At 38.3% G+C, this 21,118-nt stretch overlaps 2 protein-coding genes across 2 annotated transcripts in view; one reads left to right on the top strand and one right to left on the bottom strand.

Moving 5' to 3' along the window:
• LOC100892961 overlaps positions 1–4,252 on the bottom strand; it is a 28,082-nt gene extending 23,830 nt beyond the window's left edge. Inside the window, exon 1 of the mRNA XM_003723978.3 lies at positions 3,576–4,252. Within this exon, the coding sequence (XP_003724026.1) occupies positions 3,576–4,016 (441 nt within the window). The 5' untranslated portion in view covers positions 4,017–4,252. The remainder of the gene's footprint in view (positions 1–3,575) is intronic.
• A 4,500-nt stretch (positions 4,253–8,752) lies between these two features.
• LOC588342 (DTW domain-containing protein 2) lies at positions 8,753–20,808 on the top strand. Its single transcript, XM_788031.5, has 6 exons — positions 8,753–8,957; positions 14,437–14,622; positions 15,100–15,307; positions 16,203–16,331; positions 18,584–18,689; positions 19,640–20,808. Exons 1-6 carry the CDS (start codon positions 8,830–8,832, stop codon positions 19,687–19,689), a joined length of 807 nt encoding a protein of 268 aa, XP_793124.4. The 5' UTR covers positions 8,753–8,829; the 3' UTR covers positions 19,690–20,808.
• Positions 20,809–21,118: the final 310 nt, after the last annotated feature.

Genomic DNA, 21,118 nt, shown 5'->3' with positions numbered 1-21,118 from the left:
AAGGCCGAGGAGATACAAAATGGTAGATGGACCACATTTGGATGGCTTAATAGACCCTATCAAATCAATAGTTAATCCCTATTGATATGTATTGCATAGACTGCATACCGATTATTTATAAAGAAGTTTGTGTCTATTCAACATAACCAGTCGTGTTTTACCTCAGTGTTTACAGCAGTAATGGTCTGTACATGTATCAATCATGCAGATTTACACAAGGCAATACAGGAATACATGGATAAATTGAATAAAATGCAAGCTGTGTACTAAATTGTCCTTTAAATCATGCAATTTATACATATAATATGTTTGTAGATGATGCCAAAAAAATGTATTACTGGCAATGTGTTCAATTTAACATTTGAAAACTTTGAAAAACATTATGTTTAGCAGATTACCGGTAGTTGAATATAGGCTAAATGATCTATAATGTACATTTGTACATGTTGAGATCAAATTCAGAAATATAGGCCTTACAGGCTATGTGTTACACTACTGTCCAGGCTTTGAAAACAAATCCACCTTTTTTATTGTATGAAGATGTCAAAAGTCTTTTCTAGATAAAATACTCTCTACATTACATGTACATCATAACTCTCTAAAGGTATCCAATAAAAATATTATTTAGCAGCTATACAGTGATAATACATGTAGATAAATAGTCAAATGGACACAATAGCTGCTTGAATATATTGTCTGAGATAGTGCACAGTGAATCAGTGATATATGGTTGTATATTCCCCCAGTAAAATGGTTATGTTTAAATGCCAAACCCTCCCTCGATCTTGACAACAATACAAAGAATGTCAACTATTCAAGACAGAGGTAAATCCCTAAAAGGGATCGTGATCATTGTGTTTCTCTCAAAGGGGGAACTCTTCAGCCTGGCTTGTATTGTGCTCTGGAGTAAGATACAGTATTGTATCTTACAAACCGCCTCCCAGGTATCGTCGCTGTTTTCACGGAGTGACGGTAGTGAAAAAAAAAAATGCATTCACTTTGCGTTACGATTTTCCTCACTACCGTCACTTCGTGAAAATGGGGACGGTATGTGTACATGTACAGTGTACATATTAGGTCTAAACATGCAGAGTTTGTACAAATGTAAACTACATTCAAATTGCGATTACAGAGAAATAAGTAAAGAGAGGTTGAAAGTCCATGAGCGTTCCAAATTGAAAGTTTCCAGCCAAAAATAACGGTAATTAAGACTCAAAGAACACGTACTGGAGCATGCAAATTACATTTTTTTGTATTGAACACAGTATGGGTATGTAGACCTATCATCATTAAAGGTATAGACCAGTTCTGATCATGCGATTGCATTGTGAAAGAAACGTTGTGGAATCGATCAGAAAAGGTTGACCATCTAGCATATAAGTATTGGTGTGTACTGCAAGGTTCTGGAATCATCAAAATGATAACAAAATTGGCCCAGTCTGGGTAAAGTTACTAATACTCTTTTCACACTGGTTTTGCTTAACCCCGTACTTTGCTTAGCCCCGTACTATCCTTAACCCCGGACTATTTTTTTGGCTTTTCACACTCGCTGTTTTTAGTCCCGTACTAGCGCCTATTCCGGAATAAGAAAATTCCTGCTGTTCTCACTGCATTTCGTTAACCCCGGATATCGTGTATGTTATGATTGGACATACTTCGCATCTGGCCAGCTGCGATACGCTCCATTGCGTAGTACCGGACTATTTTTCGTTTCTGTTCTCATTCATTTGCTTAGCACCGCAATTGCGGGGTTAGCAGGAGTTAGCACCACAATTGCGGAGTTAGCCCTGCTATTTTGCAGGGTTAGTTAAACCCGTACTATAGGTGGGGTTAGCCAACTTTAGCCCACTTTGCTAAAAACCAGTCTGAACAGAAAGTGGAATAGGCTTAACCCCGTACTATAGGTGGGGCTAAGACCCCCCCCCCCCTTAACCCCACCTATAGTACGGGGTTAAGCAAAATATTGCCAGTGTGAAAACAGTATATCAGTTTGTATCATCACGTATTAGTCAAAACATATATTCTTTCACATGATTGGTAATAAGAGCTTCCATTTCATTTTCTGAGAGAGGGGCGTTTCCAAAACTGGCCTTTATTATCTTTAAGCTTAATCATCATTATCAAGCATGGAAGACACCTAGTTTGCAGACACATTTAATCCTTGTTCTCATTCATTGAGTGTAAAAGTGTCTACAAAATGAGACTACTAAAGGCTCTGTACTTTAGCTGCAGTTTGACAAAGTCAGAAAGTGACGGATCTGGGCTCTTCTCAAGGCTTTAAGAAATTGTGCAGAAGTGACAAATTGGACTAGAAGAGGATGTTCCAGGCTAATTATACTAGTTTACTAATTACTACATAATAAATATATGTTGACAAAGCATATACTTCACTGTGTGTATACTAACGTGTGATGTAACAAGAAAAGAACTTCCTGAACTTTTATCAAAATGACCTCATTAACTCATTTGTCAATTGTCACAAATATGCAATCTACCAGGGGATGTGCACAATCATCAATGTAGGTTCCAATTGTTCCATATAGGCCTACATTAATTTCTGTAAGTAACGAAATATTTGTTTTGTGATAACTCTTACAGAATTTTTGTTGGGGGGGGGAGGCAAGTGAAGACGTGATAGATACCTAGATACATGTATGTGAGTAGAATAATCATTATAAATAACTGAATAAAACAAAGTAAAGATAGCTAAAAGAATAAAATAAAATACTGATGAAAAGAAGAGTTATATATGTAAAAGCTCTATATATCATTGAGGTTCCGTGGAGGGGGAGGGGGTGGCTGGCAAAAGTTAACTTATAAGAAATTTACAGGAAATGCTTGGTCTTTTGATAAGTAAGAGAAGGGAAGAGAAAAGAGAAAGGAAGAGAAAGAGAGAGGCAAAAAGGGAGGGGCGCTGTAGTAGAGGTATAGTAGTAATGATTGTAGTAGTAGTAGGGGTTCAAGGAAGAAAGATGGAAAGAAAAATGGGGGGGGGATGAAAGAAGAATTCATTCATCTAGTCAAAGAAAATAGTGTGCCTTTACTGAAGATATGACACAAATTGTGACACTGTTTTGCATTATTGTGGAAACTATAAAACAAGACATCTCAGGGATTTATAACCAGATTTAATATTCCAAATCAATCATACCTATATGTATATATTATGTAGGCAAGGAGACCTAGGTCTACTTGATTCTTAAGTGTTTGCATTGTAGCAGGGAGTTATTCCTATCAACTCCCTGATTGTAGTATCTACTGGATCTATTAACACTGTTACATCACACCTGAATGTAAATGAGCTTGAATCGTAGTTAAAGGGCTAGCTGAAAGTCATGCAACACTTCAAGGTTAAATGCCTGGATTTCATGACCACTGTTTGCTAAATAATCAAACCACTTCCACCTCTCCAAATTATGTAATAAGAGATTAAGGACATTACAATATAATTCACTAACAATAGATACAAACAAAAGTATTTCACGATCACGGTAATCTGTTTACAGTAACGGCGATTTGGCGTAATCATGCTATTGATAAAAACGTAAAGCATACAATTTGTGGTATTTTCTTACCGACATTCTGCTGCATCGATGCACATCAATGATCGCCGGTGTGCGAAGGCTTTGGGCAGCCTTCTGAAAAGCCAAGACGACGGCGATATCCAAACTATCTTCCTCGTCGAATAAGTCCATATTTCGCGGGCGATTAGGAGCCGGTAGAATCTTCGCCGCCGCCCAACATACGGGTAACGCTAGCAACGAATGCAGCGGCAGATAACCCTTGTTGAATACCTCCTGCACTTCGATGATAAAATCCTCATCCCTGGCAACATTTTTCTTGGTCAGGAGCAGCCCTGATTGTTCCAAGGTATCTTCTAATCCAGCAAGATCAGGAGTTAGGCTTGCGTGTTGCGTCATGCTGCTATTAGGGTCCTTCGAATAGGTACTGTTCACCAAAACCTCTTGTGCTGCTGCCTCGCCTTCTGATGCACTGACACCGCTCAAATAAAACATTTCCTATGCGTGATGTATGCAGCGCTACCGCCTCAACCTACCCGTAAAATTAATCAACATACGACGACCTGACCTAGGTGAAGGTGCGAACGTTCTTACAACAATCAGACCTTTGTGTTCGCAGACGATCGACGATGTCGTATAAAATTCTGTTCGATTAATTATACATGAACGGTAGATCGACAATCCATCTACGATAGATTTCGGGACAATGATCAATACGACAAACCACACTGCATACAAATATCCTAAATACTACCAACGTAGTTTACAGGTGGTATCAAAAGGTCACGCCTCAACTCTCCAAGATATGCGCGTAGTCTGTAAATTGCAGTCGCAGATTTACCATAACAATTCTTAAACTGCATTTGGAAAGGGATTTTACTTCAAGAACCAATTTTTTTCCTGATTATAATCCATATGGATGGGTACAGGCCTGTTTATTGGAATGATGTTGCTGTTATAAATCAGTAATCCATGGATCATGATCAGGTGATTGTCTATTAATCTTGCATACCAATTACGGGGCTTTGTAATTCAGACTAGAATTTCAGCTGAGGGGTAACGATGCCACACCCACTTCTCACATACAGGGGAATTCTACATACTTCTCTCTCTCTCTCTCTCTCTCTCTCTCTCTCTCTCTCTCTCTCTCTCTCTCTCTCTCTCTCTCTCTCTCTCTCTCTCTCTCTCAAAAAACGGAAATTATTTTCACCCTATCGATGCATGTTACATTGAATTAGAAAGAAGTGATGACAATACAGAAAGATGATACATTTCTAATTGTAAAAATCTGTTTAATTATACAAATAATCTCTTTTTTTTATTGATTTTAAAAAAGAAATAAAGGTAGACCAGTCGTGCAATTTGACAGGAAAGGACTGGTACTGTTTTCCGAATGGTGTTTTGTTTACTATTAATCGGTTTAACGTCCTGAACTTGACGACTTTTATCTGATAAAAAAAATAGATGAATCAAATCCAATTAACCTGAGGTAAAATAATACCGCCCTGTAGCAGTAGTGTATTACAAGCAGAGACGGCCCTCCGGGGGGCAGGGAGCACAGTGCCCCCACACTTTTTCAAGTACTCCAAAAGTGTCCCTTTTTACATAGGAAAAAAGCTCCTTTTATCTTGACAAGTGCCCCTATTCATTTGTAAAAGTGCTCCTTGCCCTTTTCACCTCTGATAAGTGCCCCTTTTATTTTGCCAGGGTAGTAATCGGGAGCGCCAGGAGTGTCAAGTCTGGCAGATATGAGCGCTATTCAAGAATACAATATCATTATTATTATTATTATTATAAGTACCCCTTCACCTTTTCATAATTATCCCCTTTTCATCTCTGATGAGTGCCCCGTTTATTTGAACATGTGCCACTTTTTCTTTTTTATAAGATCCCACCCCCTTCTCATAAAAGCCCCTTTTCACCTCCGATAAATGCCCCTATTAAATGCCCCTTTCATTCTCATCATTGAACGCGTTTAAGAGCAAATTCCCCCAAGCTCGCTTTTAAGTCTTCCGTTATGAGAATGTGTTTATTATCCCATCAGGATTGGTTTTTTTCTCTCTTTATAATAGTAACTTTTTGCACTGCGACCTCAAAAATCTTAAATTTTTGTATCACTCGCTTTGCTCGCTCGCAAAGGATTTTTCAGTTCATCACACCGAACTGCAAATAATGATGATGCTTAAACCATGTCATCCCTGACAATGTTATCACAATGTAGTTGTATTCACCAATGTCTAAAAGATTGTATATATTCGCTTTGAGATTTCCCTTTGAAGGTGCCCTTTTTCAGAAAGTGCTTTCTTTGTTGGTACCTCCCCTCACTTTGAAAGTCACTCCGTCGCCCCTGATTACAAGTGTTCAATATTTGCAGCTGTTGTTATTGCTCATCAAAAACTGTATGGACTGTGTCAACCCCCGCTTCGCCGCTTCTCGTCCCGTTTTCTCCCCCTTCTTTTTCTCCCGAGTCTTGCTCGGGAAAAAAAACACTGACGTATTTTCTTTGGGGAAATTCGAGTAAACGTATAGGGTGGGAAATGGAATGATGCCTACATTGTGTTTGAGGGGAAAACAATTCTAAATCTTATTTCTTTGGAGACGTCGTAGACGCTTAAGCTGCTATATAACTATTCCAGAATAAAGGTGAACATAAGGCGGGGAACGTGCCCCCTCCCCAATTGAATGTTGAAAAGGGAGAGAAATTAAGTAGGAAGGAGGAAGAAGCGTTAATAAAAATATAATACGACATCCTATACCGCATCATAATTATTATACTCAGCACATGGCCCTAACTAACTCTCAAAAATTATGTTCAAATAATACAATGGCACCAGTATCTCTTAAATATAAACTTACGCTACGCTAACATCATCATCATCATCATCGTCATCATCGTCAATGCCATCATCATCGTCGTCATCATCATAATCATCATCGTCATCATTATCATCATCATCATTGTTATCATCATCATCCTCATCATCATCATCATTTTTTATCAATATCACCATCGTCATCATTGTTATCAACATCATCATCATCATCATCATCATCATCATCATCATCATCATCGATCAACATCGTTATCATAATCATCATCATCATCGTCGTCATCATCATCATTATTATCATCATCCCCATCATCATATTTCTCATCGCCATTATCATCCTCATTATCTCCACCAATACTATCATCATTATATTATTATGATCATCAGTATCAAAATCATTGTTATCATCATCATCAGCATCATTATCATCATCGTCGTCATCATCAACATCATCATTATCCTCATTATTCATCATCATTATCATCATCATCAGCATCATTATCATCATCGTCGTCATCATCAACATCATCACTATCCTCATTATTCATCATCATTATCATCATCATATTCATCATTATTTTATCATTAACAATATTATTACTATGTTCATTATTACAATCATCATTATTATCATTGATATTATTGTTGTACAGTTGTTGTTGTTGTTATGCTCATCGAGTTGAAACTAGTGCATAACAAGTGCAGTACTGCATAGTCAGGGGCGGATCCAGGGGCGTGGGGGCGCACGCCTCCTTTTAACTCACCCCAAATAAAATCACATACAAATAATGTTCAATTTACTCATTCAAAAATGCCTCAGAATGTACCATAGAGCATCTTCACGTTCAAAATTCCCCGAGGAGCTATAGCTTAACCGTGACCCGAAAAATAAGCTGTCAATATTTGTTTTATAATATACCACATACCCTGAGTCAATTCTCAAAAAGAGATATTTTAACAAAAATATGCCTGTCAAAGTAATTTCTGTCAAAGCATTGCCTGGTCAATAAGTAAAAACAGAAGGCGGAGAAACGAAGGACAATTTTTTTTTAAAGTATGTAATAAACACACATACGAATTCTTAGATATTCTTTGCATATTTCTTTCATAGTAATACGAATTTTGGAATCTTGGCTTATCAGGTGGGCTGTATCTATACAGACCACCTTATAATTTTGTTAAAATTGCCTTTATTATTATTTATTTATTTTATTTCTAACCACTTTTTTGTTAACAAGATAACTTGAAAATGGCTAAATCAAATAACTTGAAATTTGGCACACATATGTATAGGCATATGGAGAAAACACGGTAAGGTTTAAAACCTTGACCTTGACTGATGACGTCATCTAGGCGCCATTTTGTGAAATTTTCTGAAAATTTACTCATGATCATATTTTCATAACGGTAAATCATTTCTCATTCATATTTATCATGATCAAGGTCAATATCAGTCCGGTCAATTTCATGTCAAAAAACGCGCGCGTGCAAGTACGTCCGCGCGTCAGTGCGCGCGCAAAATTTTTAAATGCTCAAAATCGTCTCAAATTTATTTTGCATACGTTTCAGGTCATTTTAAGCATTTTATAAAAAATCGCGCGTACGAGCATGCGCGCGCGTTTTCGCGCGTAACACCATTAAAAAACATAGAATCGCCATTTTTTTTTCATTCATGATATTTCTCATATTTTTTCAAGGAATTTGATTCCATGTTTATCTCTTTTTGACCATTATTAACAAGATGAGCGTAAATTCAAGATAAATGTCAGTGCGCGCGAGGTCTTTTAATACATAGCATATATGGGCAAAAACATGCCCATACAAAATCTGTTATAGCTCTTTGGAATGCACCGGGATCCTCAATTTTTTTCATATTAAGATAGAGTATGAGTCGGAAATATGATTCCATGTCTCATTTGGCCATTAAGTGTATCGTGACATCATCACAATGGCCTTGGAACTCAAAATACGAATTTGCATATTATGACGTCAGCATATTTATGTAAAATTGATTGTATCTCTGTAAATATTGATCAATTTTCTTCAAAATTTCGATATGTTGTAGCTAAGACAATTTTCTACAAGCGCAGTAATAACCATTTTTCATTTTGATGACGTCATCATAGTGAAAATTTTGATTAAAGGCCTCATGTCAAAAACTTCATAATTTGCGTGTTATGCCTATAGAAGGAGAATCTAGTTCACGTTATGAATCTACATGATATTGTCTTTTACGAATTTGTAAGCAGTATGTCGCTTATTTTTGCTCTATTTTGTCTCAAATTTTAGTTGACCAGCCCACCTATACTTGTTCCAAACAAGTATTATATGTCTAGTTGTGGTCTAATTTTGTTGTTGTGTGGCTCAGTTTCAGATGAATTTTTTCTTTTCTTATTTTTCTCTTCGGCCACACCACAAGTTTTACACGAGTGATTCTTGATCTTGCCGACGTCGTTTTACCCTTTACTTGTCACAAAATGGAGGACGAATCCACTCAAATTCTTTCAATTCAAGAGAATGATGACGATGAGGAGACTTTTTTTGCAGAATTAGCTGAAGTGCCGATTGATCCTCCTGCGAAAAGAGATACTTGTTCAAGTTGCGGGTAAGTTAGCATTCTTTGAGCAACGACTGCAGTCGTCGATCGACACAGTCATGGGGAGCTAAGGCGCGATGGATCGGAGCGAGGGCCTTACCTGGCCTGGTGAGCATGGATTTGGATTCGGATAGCATCATAGACATATCCAGACTTTGACCCGAAACTCCGACGTGGAGATACCCCACTGTAACATACCAAAAGAACCCTTAAACTCCTTGATACGGTGCAAAATTTACAAAAGATTTAAATAGCTGATCCGGCGCTAGGCCTAGTTCAGAAGCATACCTAGGTCTAGATCTAGAGTAGTGGTTCCGGTCTGCGGCCGATCGGCGGGAACTGCCGATTCTATTTTTATTGGAATACTCACAGAATACTTCAATACCCTCAATAAAGAGTCCATATACTTACTTATTAAATAGAAGTCACAAATAACCTAACTGACCCACAGCGTGGTCAGCATTGACCACGTTTCGAAATGCTTCGAGTTCCCCGGTTTGCGGGCACGCAGTACCGGTTTGCGGCACGCGTACGTCACAAAGCTTTATGCGCTACGTCACGATGAAAGCCTGTACCAAATTACTACGGGTAACCCAAATTCTCATGTTTATCTGTTGCTACGGTAAATTTGTGAAGTTTTAAACAATTTCACCTTTTCCTCGAATGGATCATCCCATACGGGGGTACGTACTACTAGAAACTATCGGGTCATAGCGGGTACACACATCAGCACACATACCATCATACACGATCCCGCATGTTATGTGTGTATTAACACCCCCCGCCGCAAACCAGAAAAACACGTAATTACGTGCCGGTTTGCGGCCACCCCATGCAACTGGCCATGCGGTGGCACAATCAAAATATCTGCGATAGGAGACAGACCACAGCCATCATACTTCCACAAAAACATCAAATTTCACCTCCAATCGGACAAATATCGGACAAATAGAGCTACAATATTGATTTAGTCATGCCTCGATCTGTTAACTTAAAAGTTAGCACCTGCTGGAATTTTCATCGGCGACTGGTGCCGTAGATTTCCGACATCGCTGAGGGATACTCCGTACCGATAGGAGCACCTGCTACGGACGTTTTCGGCAAAGCAGAACTTACCGTGGAATCCACGGTACGTTTCAATGATTATTATCGAGTCATATTCATTTTATTTTTGAAACAAATACCCCTGGCCGCAAACCGGGCGATGCCGCAAACCGGAGACTCTACTCTAGACCGAAAGCTTCAGTCTCTATAATCGTCGGTTGTTCCACTGAGACTACGTCTGGCTCCACTAGACCTCCGGTTATAGAGACTGAACGACTGCCTATGCCAGCCTGTGTTGAACTTATTCCGCTAGATTTTAGCCGCTAGGCCCCTCCCACAAACTTGCCACAGCCGTATTGTTATGCCCCCAAAATCCCCCAAAATGTCATTTTACCTCGTTCATTTCCAATTTTAAATTAGGCCTAGACCTCGGTTCCACTTACTAACTTTATTGATATAATCCGTTTAATGGTCCCTTTTAAGGAAATTATGGGTCAAAATCGACATCCATGTTGAAAATCTTGCAAGCCGTGTTAAACTCTCGCTGCCGTCAATCTCATCCCTTCTAGTCTACGCCGAAGGCAAAATGATTATGAAGGAAAAACTGTGATAACGCCATTACGAACGTGTAGATGGCGCAGTTTTTCCTTCATAATCATTTTGCCTTCGGCGTAGACTAGAAGGGATGAGATTGACGGCAGCGAGAGTTTAACACGGCTTGCAAGATTTTCAACATGGATGTCGATTTTGACCCATAATTTCCTTAAAAGGGACCATTAAACGGATTATATCAATAAAGTTAGTAAGTGGAACCGATGTATTATAGCCTAGGCCTAATTTAAAATTGGAAATGAACGAGGTAAAATGACATTTTGGGGGATTTTGGGGGCATAACAATACGGCCGTGGCAAGTTTGTGGGAGGGGCCTAGCGGCTAAAATCTAGCGGAATAAGTTCAACACAGGCTGGCATAGGCGATCGTTCTGTCTCTATAACCGGAGGTCTAGTGGAGCCAGACGTAGTCTCAGTGGAACAACCGACGATTATAGAGACTGAAGCTTTCGGTCTAACCTAGATCTAGACCGAAAGCTCAGTCTCTATACTATAATCGTCGGTTGTTCCACTGAGACTACGTCTGGCTCCACTAGACCTCCGGTTATAGAGACTGATTGATCGCCTATACCATCGTATGTTGAAGATATCACGGCTAGATTTTAGCCGCTAGGCCCCTCCCACAAACATGACAAACTTGCCACGGCCGTATTGTTATGCCCCCAAAATCCCCCAAAATGTCATTTTTACCTCGTCCATATCCAATTTTAAATTAGGCCTAGGCTATAATACATCGGTTCCACTTACTAACTTGATTGAAATAATCCGTTTAATGGTCCCTTTTAAGGAAATTATGGGTCAAAATCGACATCCATGTTGTTGAAGGAAAAACTGAGTGCCATCTACACGTTCGTGATGGCGTTATCACAGTTTTTCCTTCATAATCATTTTGCCTTCGGCGTAGACTAGAAGGGATGAGATTGACGGCAGCGAGAGTTTAACACGGCTTGCAAGATTTTCAACATGGATGTCGATTTTGACCCATAATTTCCTTAAAAGGGACCATTAAACGGATTATTTCAATCAAGTTAGTAAGTGGAACCGATGTATTATAGCCTAGGCCTAATTTAAAATTGGATATGGACGAGGTAAAAATGACATTTTGGGGGATTTTGGGGGCATAACAATACGGCCGTGGCAAGTTTGTCATGTTTGTGGGAGGGGCCTAGCGGCTAAAATCTAGCCGTGATATCTTCAACATAGGATGGTATAGGCGATCGTTCAGTCTCTATAACCGGAGGTCTAGTGGAGCCAGACGTAGTCTCAGTGGAACAACCGACGATTATAGAGACTGAAGCTTTCGGTCTAAAGCATACCCAAAATTGTACCCATAACTCCGGGAAGCTCCAACACCCGCGCCGCAGGCGTCGAAGCTTCGGGAGTTCGGGTTTACTCTCGTGGGGGCTAGTAAAACAGCCGATCAGGCGATATTATCGTTAAATTTGCAAAGGGAGTACTTAACTTACAATTTTGTCTTCATAGGTTGCTCGACTCCTCTGAGCATATGGATGACCACTTGAAATTATAATTAGAAGAAGTCTTTGATGGGAAAAAAAGGGTTATTCTGCCTCCTACACCAACGATTCTTCCATGTTGCAGCGTCGATTCAAAATGGCAAAGAGAAGGTATGCATGCGCGGCAGTGGCACAGAAAATATGAATATTCATGCTATCGAGCGCTCAAAATCGCTGAATATGCACGAGGTTGCAAAGGGCAGAGGGACCGCTCTGTACCGATTTTTAGTGAAATCAGTTGAGTTTTGTACAGTCAACAGTGGTGTTTAAAATGTTGAGAATCAAAAGCACAGCTTTTACTACACAGCCAGGATAGTGATGCTTCTACATGTTTGTGTGCTCAGATCCTCATGATCATTACAGTAGATAACTTCACACAGGCTCGCGCTCGTCTGCAACCCACCATCAGTATGCACTTGTTGTATTGTGCAGCGGTTTGCCATAAAACATGTGAAAAAGTGTATAGAGTAAAGGAGGGGGTTTTCGACCACTTAAGACAAAATCTTTTTTGGGGGACTCTTTACTTCCTATTTATTATCATTTATTGTTTAAATCATGAAGCAAATATTATTATTCAAACAAAAAAAGAATCCCAGAAAAAAATCACGAATTGCCATGACAATATTCATTTTAATTTTCACTGTTTCGGAGGCAGTTATCGACATAGCGAGCCAGTTTTTCGACCGCATGTACAAAGTCAATAGGAAGCATGCATGCACGCGCCGTGCGTTTCCGCGCTGATCTATAGCACTTGCGGGCGGAGCAGGTATCCCACGCCGGAGCTTCCCGGTGCTCGCCATGTCGAAAACTAGCAATGCGTTGATCGGAAATTGGAATCTGAATTAGACAGAGATAGCGTGTGTGCCTTGCGGTGTCCGGCTGCATTGATTTAATACATGCGATGAGATACTTTTGAGCTTGCGACTCGCACAAAATCGGGCTCTAAATCTGAAAAATACTTGAAATAAAGCTCATTTTATGGTACTCATATTTCTTACAGACACGCGTAAGATACTCGATTTTTCAGATTCGGATAGCGGGACTGCCGATTACATTGCTAAAATGTGATATTTTAGGATATATTTTCCATTGCAAATGTGGTTCTTCAGTGACTCTGGCATGGTATGGTATGTGTGGGATATGTGATTTGCTATTATGCAATGTATTTCAAAGGGATTTTATCATGCATCCTACCAATCGGATGAAAACTGGAGATGGTTGATTACCCCCTCCTTTACTCTATATCAACGTTTTTCTGAGAAGTACTCCAAAAATGACAAGTTAATTGACACGAAACAGTTAATAAACATAACGACTTTTAACTCATGATCTTTATGTAAAACATAATAAACATTTGATGAATATTTACTTCATTTTGGATATGTCTTAGTGGGGTATATCCACGCCGGAGTTACAGGTCAAATTTGGATAGGCTTCTGAACTAGCGCCGCTGATCCAGCTAGCCGTAAGCGAAGGTACTACGGTTTCGCTGATAAGAAAAAATAGAAATGAAATAAATTCAAGGTCTGCAGCCCACCATCTTATGCAAGCTTTATTATTATCCCTGGCCTTGACTCCCTTCTAGTTTATTCTAGGACTTGTCAGAAAGAACAATTAAGATATATTTCCTTTAAAAGTTTAGGTGTTTAGGAAAGGTCACAAAAATGCTAAATACAGGTAAAGGCTAAATGAGTATTAACTATTATGAATTTATTTTCCTCTACAATTTATTCATGTTTCTATCCCTGGCCCTTGTATCAACTATGTCATTCACCTAGTATACCTTTTTGGCTTAGCCTCAACTACCTAAACACTGGGAACGAACGATGCAGAGTCCTAATGCAGAGGTGGGGTTTTGGAGACGAACAAACGGCATGTGAATGCAGCCAGGAACAGACAATGGAACACCTGGAAGATGTGAACTACGGTGCCAGTGCCTGTGTGGAGCACTGGACGGGACTTGTGTAGCTGTAGTGACCCGATAGGCGATAAGAAGACCTAGTATAAATGGTGGCATCTTTATGGATGGAGCTCACTTACATACATCAGTTGTTGCTATGTCAGACAAGCTCCTGGCAAACTTTTGATTTGTCAAGAGAAACTATTGTTCAAGAAGTATAAGATTAGGAGACAGGTCTAATAAGCTTTAATCTTCTTTCAATTATCTTATTTCAAATTTTAAGATTGGTAGAAGCAAAACTACTTGTCATTATTACCCCAACCAATGAAAGTTTTCTGTATCATTCTTTCAATTCTTTTAGACCTATTGATTCTTCTACATGTCTGCTCACAATCTGTGTATATTGTTTCTTCTTACAGTCGACCTGTGAGTGTTGGCCTATGCCGCTTCTTCCCCAAGGAGAGGATTCCGATCGACTCCTGTGTGTACATCATCCAGCATCCTAATGAAGAGAAGCGCTTGCTACGGACAGTACCCATCCTTACTTCTTGCCTACCTCCTGGAAAATGTCAGGTCATAAAAGGCAAAAGATTCTCAGAAAAGAGGTATAATTTTGTACAAACTTCTATTGCCTTTCTGACTTATCTACACAACAATTCTCAATGTTTGAGGGTGATTATATTGCTTGTAATGAACAGTAGATTCAAATGAGTGGTTTCAAATATTCTGAGAAAAACAAATTGTCTCATTTGATTTGTTTTCATTAATTAGATCACCTCACTTGCTTGACACCTTTTTAAGTGTATCAATTGGTCTAAACCTTTTTGTTCAGTCTTGAACCTCCTTTATTTGTGGAATATGTTGGGATTGGGTTGGAGTTGCTAGTTTCATCATTTGGTTGGGAAATATTATTTGTCATCTATTTAGAACATTTGTAATCATACATGTACATGTTTAATCCTGTATATTGCTTCCTCATTTAGGCCCATATACCATTTAATTTATCTGTGGTACCACTCAGTAGATTTTACAGTCATAAGACTATAATATCTTTCATTGTCTTTGTCTACACAAAACTCCAGCTATCCCGAATTAGCCAAATTGTGCTCCAGTCCAAACACGATAGTCTTGTTTCCAGGCCCTGATGCTATAGACATCAATGAGCTTCCCGTTCCGCCACCCAGCACCAATGGCCATAGCCAGGGTTACAACATCCTCGTCATGGATGGGACTTGGCATCAGGCTACCAGTATCTTCAAAGCAAATGCCATGTTCCAAATCCCTCAACAAGTGAGTTGCATTTTCAATAAAAGGCCATTTTCGTAATGTAAGCAAATTTAATGCATACGTCTCTGTGAAGTACCTTGATACTGATTATTTCATTCGTCTGTTACAAATAATTGTATTTCAATGGTCGGTATGTAAATTGCATAATATTACCTATTGTGAGGTAGGGCAAACCATTTTGATTGTCTTACCTAGCAACAAGAATGCAACTCGCATTCTGGTTATTGAGATTATTTGTAACAGGTGAATGAAATACTTTGCATCAAGGCACTTCACAAAGACGTAAGCATTAAATTTGCTTGAATTATGAAAATGGCCTACTGGTATTAAAGTTAATTTGGCTGAAGTAAAGGATATTTTTTTTTGCATTTTGTAAATGCTGATGTTGTAAAAATCTTTTCAATTCCGGTCAAAAACATAAAACGCACCTGTGTATAAGACGCACCCATATTTTTTTTTGCCGACTCTGTAGGCAGCAAGCCAGGTCCGTGTTCAAAAGCCCATGCGGGGAAGGACCTTTATTTTCATTTGAGGTGCAGTTGAAGGCGCCGATTTGTGCTTGTAAACTTGTCACAAATAATGGTAACAATGTCGCTTTTAAAATTAAAGATGACAGACAAATTTTCCTCCAAGTCCAAACAGAAATCCAGACATACAGGCAGTGTTGTTCTAGTTTCCAAGTGATGAGTCAACACACTGTGTATGACTGAGCTGGAAGACTTTGCCAGTCACAGTGCCAGGTGGAGGGGCAGACTGTCAATTACACACAGGTAAAATTTTTGGCACATAACTAACAATAGTAAATTGATTTACAGGAAAGAATCTTCATTTTATAATTTCTCACTTACATATGCAGCCATTGTAGGAAATCTGAATGTTTTCTCCATCATTATTCCAGGTGCAATTTACAAATTCTGGATCCAGTGAATATACCATCCGGACGCAGCCTCTCGATTCAACAGTGTGTACAGTGGAGTCAGCTGCTATAGCGCTGTCTGTGCTAGAGAGAAACCCGGAAATCAGAGAAGTAATCTTTATTTTCTTGCTCAAAGTGTAAAATGCCTGAGTGGTTTTGCAAAAAAAAATTTCACTTGTAAAAGTTAGTCATGGGTGTACTGTGGAACCACAAACTGTTATCATTACTTGGGGGTGTTTCACAAAGATCCTAAGTAGAACATAACTCTAAGTTTGACTTAAAATTATGGAATGCCAATTTTTTGCCTTTAAAAAAGATATATTCAAAAGCAAAAACTCAAGAATTTTAGACTTTTCATAAATTCCACATCAAGAACATGAAATCTCCTTGATAATAGGAAATATGAATGATTTGAATCAACATTTTATGCCTTTTAAAATAAACTTTTACGAAATATTTTCAAAGATGCTAAACGGCTTTCAATAATTGTTAAGTCCAACTTAAGATCTTTGTGAAACACCCCCCAGGAATATTTAATGATGATTCGGTGTTCTGAAATGTGATGCTTGTTATGCTCCTTATGCTTTCAAGCTGCTTAATAACACCATGAATTTCAAGAATGACCTCCCATGCTGTGTTGTTGAATCAGTCAGGAGCTGTGCTTTTATAGTACCTGGGTAGCTTGTGCACTGCTGACTCCATAGACCAGTTCACGGTTAGCACATATCCCAAATGACCCCAAATGACCCCAAATGATCCCAAATATCCACAGATCTTCAAAATATGAAGAGGTCCCACTTTGTAGATTTTGAAATAATCACTCCTACAGCGATGGAGGTGCTACATAAATAGCTTTAATTTGTTTCCCCTTTTCAAAGAATGCTTCCACCTGTGTATCATGGCGTGCACTGCTTGTGTATACATGAATAATGATTACATAACTTTGATCAGCACGTATCCAGTATTTTGTCTCCGTGTATTTCACAATTTGGTCTGCAATGACCTTTATCTGCTCATGCTCAGACTGCAACCGTGAACTGGCTTATTGAATCTGTTCCGGATGAGCGCTCATACAGGAAATCATTATGACCAAAATACTTGGGCTATCTCCCTTCCCTATGATTATAATTGCATGATATTACGATTTACGAATCATATCTTGGACCTTTTTAAATTGCTCCTTAGATCATTGCAAACTCCCCAAGAGTCTCTCTCCCTGTCATTTTGTTCCTATCGCTCGTTGTGCTAAGATATCGATTGGTTAAACCTCTGAGGATGATGCATCATCTGTCTATCTGTTGTGAATCTTTTCACTTGTTTTATTAGATCCTTGCCAAAGGATTAAAAAAAGGACCAATCCTTCATGTGTATGTGTGTAATTGGGTTTTTACAGACGTGTATCAATCAGATATGATTATTTTGTCTGTGGACCGACCTTTAATGTCACCATCTGAAAGACGTGACTCATTTTCGAACCTGCGTCCTCGGCTGAATCAGTTTGTAACTTCCATTGTTAGCTGAAATACAGGTGCACGCCACAACGCCGGGTTACTCTTATTATAAAGTTTAAAAGATGTGAATAAAATTAGTGAAAATTTGAACAGAGTTGTCCCCAGATGATGTCATCAAATTACACCCTCTGTTGACAAGCTATTGCAAAAAGCTTTAACCTTGATTTTTCTTGCCTGATTTTGTTCAAATTTTCACTGAATTTATTCCAATCAATAGGCCATTTTCGTAATGTAACCAAATGTAATGCATAAGTCTTTGTGAAGTGCCTCAATACAAATTATTTCATTCACCTGATAGGATTAATAGTATTTCAATAGTCGGAATGCAACTGCATATATTAAGTGTTGCTAGGTAGGTCAAGCCATAATGTTTGTCCAACCTGGCAACAACTAATGTATGCAGTTCGGATTCTGTCTATTGAAATACTATTATTCTCATCAGGTGAATAAAATAATTTGTATTGAGGCACTTTACAAAGACGTATGCATTAAATTTGGTTACATTACGAAAATGGCCTATTCAAAACAATAAAGATAACTTTTTTTATGAAGGTTTGGTTTCTTTAAAGCCCCACTGTACTACTTGTAGCTACTTGCTTCCTCTATATAGAAAACAATGCCTAATCGGTGCCTGTCATTCCCCCATGATCCTCTTTTTCTTATGTTAATTGAGAGCTGAGTTGATGAGATAGCCACCTGTCAGCGACCTGGCTGGATGGTCTTATCCCCCTTGCCAAACTAGTACAGATGGCCTTTAAAAGAGCCAAACAATCCTTGCCTTTGAGCCATACTGGGTGTATTTATCTGTCAAATGTTACCAATCTTTATTATCTTTTTCTCTTGACTGTTTAGATCCTTGCCAAGCCGTTGAGAGCAATGTGTCAGTTCCAGATGAACCACGGTGCAGTGGTACATCACAGCAAAGAGTATCTCAAAGCACATCCAGAGCTTCCTCAGTGTAAGTACAGTCAAACCTGTCTTTAAAGACCACCAGTGGGAGACTAGAAAAGTGGTCTTTGCCGCATGTTCCTTTAGTACATGTTTCAATGAAAAAACATTTTCAAGGATAACAAAAAATGTGGTCTTTGTGGTGGTCACTCAAGCAATTTGTCTCTCGGTTCCAAAACACATATTTGTAACACAGGTGTGGTACTTCCGTCATATGAAGCAGGTAAATGGCTCAATGGTTTAATTAAATGTTTAGTATTCAGTCCCATTTATTTAGGTGCCATCAATTTGTACTCATATTTTTATTTTGTTATGTACATAATGATACCATTAATGAAAAATCCAACCTTAACTAACCGACAGCTACTCTAATAAAAACAGAAATAAATGATGTCCACGATGACTATGTCCCAAACCGTGACCAAAATGCCCTTTTTTAGATTCGCATATATTTTTTGTGATCTTGTGTTTCAAATATTCACAACTCCTTTATTATTGGAACAATTTATTTCAAACTTTCACCATTCTATTTCTCTAAATTTTTCTGCTCACTACAAAGATTGGATTGCCCTTTACTGCAGAGTTAATAGTAAATATATCATAATCTTCAATTTCAATCAGCAGATCAAGTTTGAAATAGACTTATTTATAGGCTTGTCTTCAATAAATAAGTCTACATACAAGCCAACTGTATCATGTTCTGCTTGAATTTATTCTAAAGGTTTTGATCGATTTGTATTTGTTTCTCTTTTTTTGTCATTGAAAGATATTGCATCAAAAGATCAAATCAAAAGATTTATCATGTGACCATGAACAACTCGTTATTTTTTAATAATATTTTGTAAATAATATCATAGTGGTAAAATTGAATATTTAATCTAATTTTAATCAATGTAATCATATTACTCATGTTCCCTCCTCTCCCGTCCCCCTTCCCCTTATATTCTTACCCCCTTCTAGACAAGAGCTGGTTGCCTCGTAAAAATGAGCCATCCCATGATAAGTCATGACGGAGAGGCATCCTGGAGTGTTACCTAGCAACCAGATGACTTACTCTCCTCCAGGCTAATGATGCGACACGAGGAGGAGCAAGTATTACGACGGATCATAAGCCTAAGCCTCATGCTGGATTTTGAGGTTATACTTATCATCATCAACATACAGTGTATCCATTGGTTATTCTATTTTTGTATGGTTTATTAATGTGCATGTAAGCCGGTCTGTTACATTCAGAATAAGTTTGAGTTGTTCTTGAACAACCAGGTATTAACATTGTATTTTTAAAAACATTCTTTAACAAAAATCTAAATTAGTTGAATCATTTTAGATCCATTCAAACTCTTACAAAAGGCCTTATGAGCTAAATCCAGGATTTTGTTTCAGAATCTGAGACAAAGATACCCAATCCCTTTAACATATTGGAATGGAAAACCCTCTGTTACTGCTTCATTGTTTTCTGAGTACGCATTTGAAGGATAAGGGCTATCAAATTGTTCTTATACTATGAGGGTAAAAAGGTGGAATGATGCCCATTTCAAAGTTAAGACGCCTTAATGTCACCCTTCTCTTTCCTCCCAAATAGTCCACTGTATCATAAGGCAAATGATAACATTTTCACAAGTGAACAAAAAAAAAAAAAGATGTTTATTTGGTATTAAAGGAAATGACACAATGTACAAAATGTAGACAATTTTTTGTTGAAACAACAGGACATGTATTTAACACAACACCAACTTCAGCCAAAATTGCAGGAAAAATCTTAATGCACTACACTTTCAATGATCTATTGTACAGTTAGTAGTTTACATACTTGCATGTCACTGTTTCAGAGAAGTTATAAGACAGTAATCTTGTCTATCAACGGCATTAAACAGAAGTGCTATTTGTTTTCTTTAGTGCTGCCATTTTGAAATTTTGTTACAATTTTGATGGTTCCAAAACTTTGACATAATCAACAATTCAGAAAACTTGATTGGTTGATTGGTTGCTTTTATTCATATTTCATGCAAAATTAAGAAGCATATTACATTTTACAAAACATTAACATTTCTTTATGTAATATGGAAATAAACAATCCCGAATCATTGTAATTAAAAGTGTAACAGCAGGCACAAAGGACACACAACGAAGTCATTCAGAGTTTTATGTGGTATTTATTTTGAGGATGGATCAACCCATAGATGCTGCAGAAATACAGTTCTACTCAGAGTTAGCTTCTCTGTCAAATCAAACCGCCTAAGTCATGAGTGGATGCATGGTCTATGCTCGTCCCTCTCAACCTGTGATGTGGAAAGGATAGGCAAAAAATCCCTACTCTCTACCCTATACCCTCTCTGACTCAAAGTCAAAGTGCACTTCCCCTGTGATGTGGCAAAGAATCCTTTCTCTCTATATTACCCTATACCCTCTCTGACTCAAGGTCAAAGTGAACTTCCCCTT

Source organism: Strongylocentrotus purpuratus, unplaced genomic scaffold, assembly GCF_000002235.5.
Source record: "Strongylocentrotus purpuratus isolate Spur 01 unplaced genomic scaffold, Spur_5.0 spur5_scaffold_9, whole genome shotgun sequence".
Classification (NCBI taxonomy): domain Eukaryota; kingdom Metazoa; phylum Echinodermata; class Echinoidea; order Camarodonta; family Strongylocentrotidae; genus Strongylocentrotus; species Strongylocentrotus purpuratus.
This window is presented reverse-complemented; position numbering and strand designations above follow the sequence as displayed.

Bases quoted from the DNA above. Each gene is read 5' to 3' on its own strand.
- LOC588342 (XM_788031.5), top strand. From the start codon at position 8,830: ATGGAGGACGAATCCACTCAAATTCTTTCAATTCAAGAGAATGATGAC. The intron at 8,958-14,436 runs GTAAGTTAGCAT...TTCTTCTTACAG, and splicing joins GATACTTGTTCAAGTTGCGG to TCGACCTGTGAGTGTTGGCC. The intron at 16,332-18,583 runs GTAATCTTTATT...TTGACTGTTTAG, and splicing joins GAAACCCGGAAATCAGAGAA to ATCCTTGCCAAGCCGTTGAG.